Below are 7,392 nucleotides of genomic sequence, written 5' to 3'. Positions count from 1 at the left end.
CAAAGCAAAGACATTTATGCTTAACTGAAATTACTAACTGCCCATATGAATAAGCCAAATGTTTTCTGGACAACAGTTCAAATTTAAATGAACTCTGGTCACTCTTTAGCAAACAGACGGCCAGAAACTCGCTGACTACAAAAAGCATTTGGTTCAAAGAGTCCATTTTTCTGGCTTCCTAATATTTAAAAACTAACATGCTTGAAAACTTATTACTGCTAATACAGTTAGTCCCACTTTGTTAATCTTAGTCATGCAGTCCTGAAAGAAGACAGATGAAATAGCAGTTTGAATGCTTTATTTACTGTATGTATGCATACTGCAGTTAAGTAGCAAGAACTAAAGGCAAACTAGAAAGGACTACAAAATACAACACATGGACCAATACATTTACAAAACATTCAAAATGTTACAAAATGGGCTGTATTGGTCCTTCTATTGTTGTTCTTCAATTTGGATCTTTATACAAATTTGTCAAGATACAAGGTTTCCATCACTGCATAATTTTACACGTGCCAGGGAGAGACTTCCAGAGCCAGTTTCAAATGGACAAACCATCAGCAAACGTTCTCCACCAACACACCAGGAGTAGACCCCCACCCCACATGGGAGAACTACATCTTTCTGTCCCACTTGGAGATAAAAGGAATCAAATGAAAGTAGGCAGCTTTTCTCGTCACTCTACCGTTCAGCCGCTGAAGAAAAACAACAACAAAAAAGCCAGGAAAAAAAGGATGTGTGGGAGGGAAGCAAACAGAGGACTTTGGTAGTGAGTGAAAATATGTTTACATGTCTTTACATGTCAAGGTACATTTTATTTGACATGTGCATTGCTTTCCACTTGTCTACTCCCCTATTTTCCCCTTTTTTTCTCCAATATTTACATCAAAGCGTCAAAAAAAGTATATTAAACAGCATGTCCCGATCCATCTCATCTCAACTCCAAAGGGATATGACAAAAAAGGGGGAGGGAAAAAAAACCTAACTAGATCCATGAGCAGTAGTCCTTTCATCCACAGTCCAAATGACTATGGTTGCCAGTTTATCCAGTGCCAACAGTAAAGAGGGAGGTGTGTATGTGTGGGGTGGTGAGGGGGGGTGGATCAAGGCCACAGCATCTCTCCGGGGGGCTACGAGCTGGCTGGTACACAGGCTAACTGGCACCGGTGCCCTCCATCACCTGCTGGGCCTGCTTCTGTCCCATGCAGCACTGGGCGACAGACTGAAACAGCCTGAGGAGAGACGGGAGGAAAAGACAGCGTCGGTTTAAGGCGCCACAACAACAGCTGCTCCCAGACATCGCATATCAAACAGGCAACATACTTTTCAATCTCAGGCGCACAGTGCACAAAGTCGTGGCTCCAGAACTTGAAGGCAGGATTCTTGATCAGCTCGATGAAGGTGATGAGGAGACCCCACGGGTGAGGCCTGTTCACTATCAGCCTCTCCAACAGAACCCTAAAGAACAAGGAGGAAACATTAACCAAGTATTCGCAGACGACGCTCAACGACATCGTCTGGACCTCGGATCGGTCTCACCTGGTGATCTGCTCCTGGATGGCCTCAGTGTTGGCCTCGGCAAACAAATAGAGCATCGTGCAGCTGAAGTAGTGAGTGTGACTGTTGGGGTAACGCAGCTGATTGGCGATCGCATTCAAGAACAGGTAACGCCCTGGAAAAAGACAAAATCAGAAGCCTGATGATTTGCTTAAGGTCAGATGCTCAACACCTAAAAATCCAGCTCCGTCTGCACTACCAAGAGCCAGCAAAGACATTCGTTATTTGGGTGAAAGGAGCTTTAAACACAGTTGGTTTCTAAGGAGTAGTGTCTAAATATCTATGAAAAGACCTTAATTTAATGCTGCTAGCCTACCCTCAGTGTCCAGGTCCACAGCCAGATTCTGGAAGATGTCCATGTGAGCGGAGTGGGTGATGGTGCTCATGGAGGGGGTGCTGCCCTTATTGTGGATGTGAGCGATTGCCTGTGTCCCCACATACAACACTAGAGCATTGATCAGCTGGATGTTGTAGCGGTTTCCTGGTTCATTAGACACCTGGGAGACAAAAGACCGCCACAAGCTCGTCACACCTTTGTGCTTCTCTTACTCCTGATTTAAAGTAAACGGACACCAAGCCTACCTGCAGGTTACTACGGAGCTCCGACAGGAACGTCACAGGTGAGCGCGTCTTCAGATACGAGTCCAGATCCTTTTTGAACTGTGACGGCATCACGCCTGTGAAGTTTGTGAGAATCCGCGGAGCGATGTTGATCTCGCTCAGCATGTCCACCTGCGGCAGGAATCGATAAAGGACAGGCCTATTACATCTTTCGGTCTCGAACCAACTTGGCTCATATCCACGATTCACACCAAAGCGCTAATCGAACCTTCAGGTTGGGTGTGAAAGGGTCAGGAAGCCTCATGTTGCGTGGAAAGGCACTGAGGATGAGGTTGCGGAGCTGGATGCAGTTGGGTGGGATGACGTCACAGAAGCCGTAATGGTAATCGCACAGAAACTCTGGGAAGTCGTGAAGCAGAACCAGGAGCACTCGCAGTGTGCCCTGAACGGATCATCAGAACAGCAGACGTTTTCTACACATCACTCAAAATACTCCTTGCTTCAAGAGCAACATTAACACTTAAAAGCCAGGATATTGATTAAAATGACCCTGAAAGATCACCTTGTAGAGGATTTGCATAGGTTTGTTGAGCTCTACGTTCCTCAGGAAAGGGGCCAGGTACTTGAAAAGATCAATCAACAGTTGTGCGTACATGGGCCAACCCTAGAGGACAGCATCGGTTTAGAACAAATATTCAAAAACTATTCAAACAAAAACAGCCATGTGATGTTATTTATGTAAGATTTCTCCTTAAAGACCTTCTGCTGCGGGGTGTGTGCAAGCATCCTGGCAATGAAGATGCGATGAGAAATCAGTTCCAGCCAGGCGTACACAAACCCAGGTGCTTTGGTGGGTCTCAGGATGTGGAAGGTATTGCTGCAGATAAAGGCAAACGTTGGACGACCACATGGACCGAAGAAAACATCACAAGAACTCGCCGAACTACAGTTTCTCGGCAGGACGAGGCCCTTCAGAAAAAGCGACTACTTACCAGAAGGCAGTGAGTGTCTGGAAGTTGATGGTTTCCAGGACATGTTCAGGGGCGTTGAGCTCCAGCAGCAGCATGATGAAAATGCGGTGATACGGCAGCTGCTGGAATTCAGTCTGACGAACATCGTGGTCCTGGATCAACACGCCAACTACAATACCGAGCACCTGTGGAGATATTGAGGTTATACCATAATGAAAATGAGTGAAACTGGGCTATAAATGATATATCAGAATAATATTCAGTGTGATGTGGGTGCACCTTGTTGAGGAGGTTGATTTTTGTCACTGTGTTGGTGGCCTCTCCAGAGTGTTTCACCAGCAGGGCTATGAGCCTCACAAAGGCATCCAGGTTGTGGTAACATTTGGCTCTGATGATGGCTGCACTGGCTGCTGGGTTGTGCTGTTGTTCAGCTTGTGCCCGATAGCTAATCTCCACACACATTTCTGTGCACAGCCGGAAGAAGCGAGTGATCAGGTCATCTGTCTTCAGAATTCCCTGCTGGTGCATCTAGGAAAAAGAAAACGGGGATGCAAACATGAGTAACAGTACTACTTTTTAATCATTCCCATTAACTAATAAATGCTGATAAAAACCTGGCCAACAAAGGCAGAGAAAGCTTTGGTGCTATCCCTGCCAGCAGCAGCGGAGTGATACAGGTTGACCCATTCCCTCAGGAGGTACTCCGCTTTCTCCCTCAAGCCTGGAGGATCATCATATTCTGATGCCTGTGAAATCCCAGAGTGCATCATGAAGTTGGGTCCACCGTGGGCCCGGTCAATCATGGCTTCATAGTTGGAGCGAACCACATCCATCAACTGGGGAAGCCTGGAAACGAGGTGGTAGAGGGCGTAGGAATCAGGTCTCAGCACACTACACCTCCAGAACTACTCATGCCATCAGAGCAAAGGTCAAGCTAGGGTCTGCCACCTCAGACGAGCAGACCACAAACACATGTTCAGATCACTGAACATCAAACACATGTAAGCGCAGTGAACAAATGCCATCACAGAGCAAAGGGAAACATTACCGTCTACCAAGATTTTGCACTAGCATCATAAAACTGGCCAATGGAGCTGTAAAGCAGCCCTGAAGGTTAATCTCCAGCCTCAGATTGTAGCTATAATCATTCCACTTCTAATGAATTAAAACTGCTGTGGTTCATTACCCCTCAGGTGCATTAGCTCTGGAGTGCGCACAGGTCCTCATCAAAGTCTCAATTGTGTGGAAGAGGTCAGCTTCTGTGACGTGGCTCACACTGCGTTCATCCACCAGCAGCAGCTTCACCAACTGCATGGCAAATGCAACCGCCATGTAGTGCAGTCCATTTTCCATTGACTGGAGGGAGGAGGGGAAAACATTTTGTTAATTTAAAAACACATTGACAGAGCAACCAACAGCAAAGGAAACTGATTCAATCAGAAAAAGCATGTTTATGCCTCCAGAAGTTTTATTTCACCAACTTACAGAACAGATGTGAAGACCAGTTAATGGCAGTGAACAGACAAAGACACTACCCACAGAAGTAGAAATGTGTGTACCTGTGCTAGGTGCAGGTCATACTGCTGCATATTTACAAGATGGTTCCTGATCAAAAGCTCCACCGCCTCGACGTTGTACTTGTATTCGTCACGGCATTCAATCAGACACCTGCGAACATGAAGCAAGTCAGAGACACTAAATTTAACAGATTCATGGAAAATGTTACAATAGCTTTTAGGATGGTGCAGGATATCCCATTCTGCACAAAAACTGTTCCAACATAGACGCACCTGGTGATCTGCTTATTGCACCACTGTGGGCCATAGGCACGTCCATCCTGCAGGGCTTTAAGCACCAACAAGTGGCACTCCCTGTAGCGAAGCAGCAAGTCGGCATCGGCGCCACTTGTAGCATCCAGAAGACCTTCAACAGCCTGGAGGATGGAATGAGCATTAAGACCTGACCTGTCTAACAGCGATTGTGAAGACAAAACGACATCAGTTCTATAAACTGCTTCTAAGTATGCACAAAACGAGAAGCTACTGTGCGGAAGACGTCTACGAGCCAAAACTAAACCAGCAACATTTAGTTATCCCACCTTCTGCAGCAAGCCAAGCGCTGCAATGCCATCCCTGGAGTTTCTAGCCAGAGCCACAGCTTCCAGCAAGCTCCGCAAGGCCTGGGTAAGAGGGTTCATGGCAAGCGCTGGAGGGATGGCATGAAGATGCTGCTCCAGGTCTGCTATGCACTTATCATAGATCTGAGCAACATCATCCGTCGCCCATGCCTGTTGCTGAGATAACATGGGGAAAAAAAGTTTGAGTTAAATGCGGCAACACAAGAAGTATTTAGTTAAATGTTGCTTTCTGAGCAACTCATCCACTGAATATTCATAAATGATGACAGAATAATAAATGATGATCTCTCCATGCTACTCTAACCTGCAGGACATAAACTTCTAAACATGTTATCAGTTCTGTAACACTGTGGTACTTTTCAGCATTCAGCTCTTGTGTTTGGGATGAGTGCGTGGGTCCCTGAAAATAAACGTACCTTCATGGGCTGAGCCAAGAAGCCAGTTGGTTGGGAAAGGTCATTACTTGGCAAGAAACCTGGAACGTTTCTAGCAAACTCCTCATACACAGCCAGCTGCTTAGGGTCCACTCCTCCCACCTGCAGCACAGGCACACCGTTACTCAGAGACTGTATCCACAGATTATGAGTTCTTTTTGTTGCATCTCTTCAAATTAATACAAATTCAGGGCAGGTTTCCATTGTTAATCGTGCGTTTTAAGATAAAACTAGCATGTTACAGTGACCTCACCTTTAGCCTGATCTGCTCTGGCATACGTTCAGCCTGGTAAGTCAGAACAACGGGATCACAATAGCGACGTCCCTCCTGGCGTGCATGCTTCCTCAGCTCAAACTCCTGGAAGAGTAAAAAGGAAACAATGTCAAGAAATTTGACTTAAACGTTTCTACACAGTTACAAAGCTACCGTATTTTCGCGACTATAAGGCGCACATAAAAGTCTTAGATTTTCTTCAAAAAGTGCGGCGCGCCCTATAGCGCAGTGCGCCCTGTGTGTTGTAAGGAGGACGTAGTAGAGAACACCATGAGAACGCTAAAGGGTGAAGTGTGGGCGTTGATTGTTTATAAAAGAACAGGTATGTGCGTTATGCAGAACATCGTTGTTTTAACAACCCTGAAAATGGCAAAGAGACACGCTTATGAAGCACAGTTTAAACTGAAGGCCATCAGCTACGCGGAGGAACATGGAAAACAAGCTCCGACAGGTCAAGAAGACGCAGCTGAGTTTCCGCGGACATAAGGCGAGGTGGCCAGAGTTGGAGGAAAGACTCGAGCGGTGGATCATCGAGCAAAGAGCGAGCGGGAGAAGCGTTTCGACTTCACCATTCGACTAAAAGCAGTTTCGCTAGCAGAAGAAATAAAAAATTGAACATTTCCGAGGAGGTCCGTCTTGGTGCTTTCGTTTTATGAAACGGTGCCATTTTTCCATCCGGACCAGGACTACGGTAGCGCAGCAACTTCCAGCGGATTATAAGGAAAAGCTGGCCATCTTCCGCTCCTACTGCAGCAAACACATCGGCGACAAAAACATCCAGCCCAGCCACATCACTAACATGGACGAGGTGCCGCTCACTTTTGACATCCCGGTGAGTCACACTGTGGAGAAGAAGGGGACCAGCACGGTAGCGATACGCACAACGGGGTATGAAGTCTTCTTTTACTGTTGTGCTTGGCTGCCATGCTAATGGACAGAAACTGCCGCCTATGGTGATTTTTAAGCGAAAGACTTTGCCTAAAGAGAAGTTTCCAGTAGGAATCATCATTAAGGCAAATGAAAAGGGCTGGATGGATGAGGAAATGATGAAAGAGTGGCTGAGGGAGGTGTATGTAAGGAGACCAGGTGGTTTTTTCCACGCATCACCATCGCTGTTGATCTGTGACTCTATGCATCTCACAGCCGATGTGAAAAAACAAGTGCAGCAAATGAATCAGAATCAGAATACTTTATTGATCCCTGGGGGAAATTATTTTTTGTTACAGTGCTCCATTTTAAACCAACATTAAGACAAGACAGACAATACACTAACTAAGAATAGTACAATATATACATATATATACATACATACATAAGTCACTTATAAATAAATATTTGGAAAAGAAACATGTGTAGTTGTAGCAGCAAACAGTGTGTTAAGTGGATGCGTTGTACAGGGAGATGGCCACAGGCAGGAATGATTTCCTGTGTCGTTCAGTGGTGCTTTTCGGTAATCTC

The 7,392-nt window shown here is 45.9% G+C and overlaps 1 protein-coding gene across 5 annotated transcripts in view; it reads right to left on the bottom strand.

Moving 5' to 3' along the window:
- Nucleotides 1-281: 281 nt before the first annotated feature.
- The window catches only part of cnot1 (CCR4-NOT transcription complex, subunit 1), a 31,177-nt gene continuing 24,066 nt past the window's right edge, over nucleotides 282-7,392 (bottom strand). For all 5 annotated transcript variants that reach the window (XM_014409561.3, XM_014409562.3, XM_076885517.1 and 2 more), the window contains exons 33-49: nucleotides 5,914-6,018; nucleotides 5,643-5,762; nucleotides 5,188-5,382; nucleotides 4,880-5,022; nucleotides 4,649-4,757; nucleotides 4,276-4,445; nucleotides 3,704-3,935; nucleotides 3,369-3,617; nucleotides 3,111-3,274; nucleotides 2,878-2,995; nucleotides 2,681-2,782; nucleotides 2,387-2,560; nucleotides 2,140-2,289; nucleotides 1,874-2,054; nucleotides 1,540-1,672; nucleotides 1,324-1,458; nucleotides 282-1,232 (exon numbers count right to left, since the gene is read on the bottom strand). In XM_014409561.3, the coding sequence (XP_014265047.1) occupies nucleotides 1,154-1,232; nucleotides 1,324-1,458; nucleotides 1,540-1,672; nucleotides 1,874-2,054; nucleotides 2,140-2,289; nucleotides 2,387-2,560; nucleotides 2,681-2,782; nucleotides 2,878-2,995; nucleotides 3,111-3,274; nucleotides 3,369-3,617; nucleotides 3,704-3,935; nucleotides 4,276-4,445; nucleotides 4,649-4,757; nucleotides 4,880-5,022; nucleotides 5,188-5,382; nucleotides 5,643-5,762; nucleotides 5,914-6,018 (2,559 nt within the window). In that variant the 3' untranslated portion in view covers nucleotides 282-1,153. The remainder of the gene's footprint in view (nucleotides 1,233-1,323; nucleotides 1,459-1,539; nucleotides 1,673-1,873; nucleotides 2,055-2,139; nucleotides 2,290-2,386; nucleotides 2,561-2,680; nucleotides 2,783-2,877; nucleotides 2,996-3,110; nucleotides 3,275-3,368; nucleotides 3,618-3,703; nucleotides 3,936-4,275; nucleotides 4,446-4,648; nucleotides 4,758-4,879; nucleotides 5,023-5,187; nucleotides 5,383-5,642; nucleotides 5,763-5,913; nucleotides 6,019-7,392) is intronic.

This window comes from Maylandia zebra, linkage group LG7 (genome assembly GCF_041146795.1).
Source record: "Maylandia zebra isolate NMK-2024a linkage group LG7, Mzebra_GT3a, whole genome shotgun sequence".
NCBI classification, from domain to species: Eukaryota; Metazoa; Chordata; class Actinopteri; order Cichliformes; family Cichlidae; genus Maylandia; species Maylandia zebra.
This window is presented reverse-complemented; position numbering and strand designations above follow the sequence as displayed.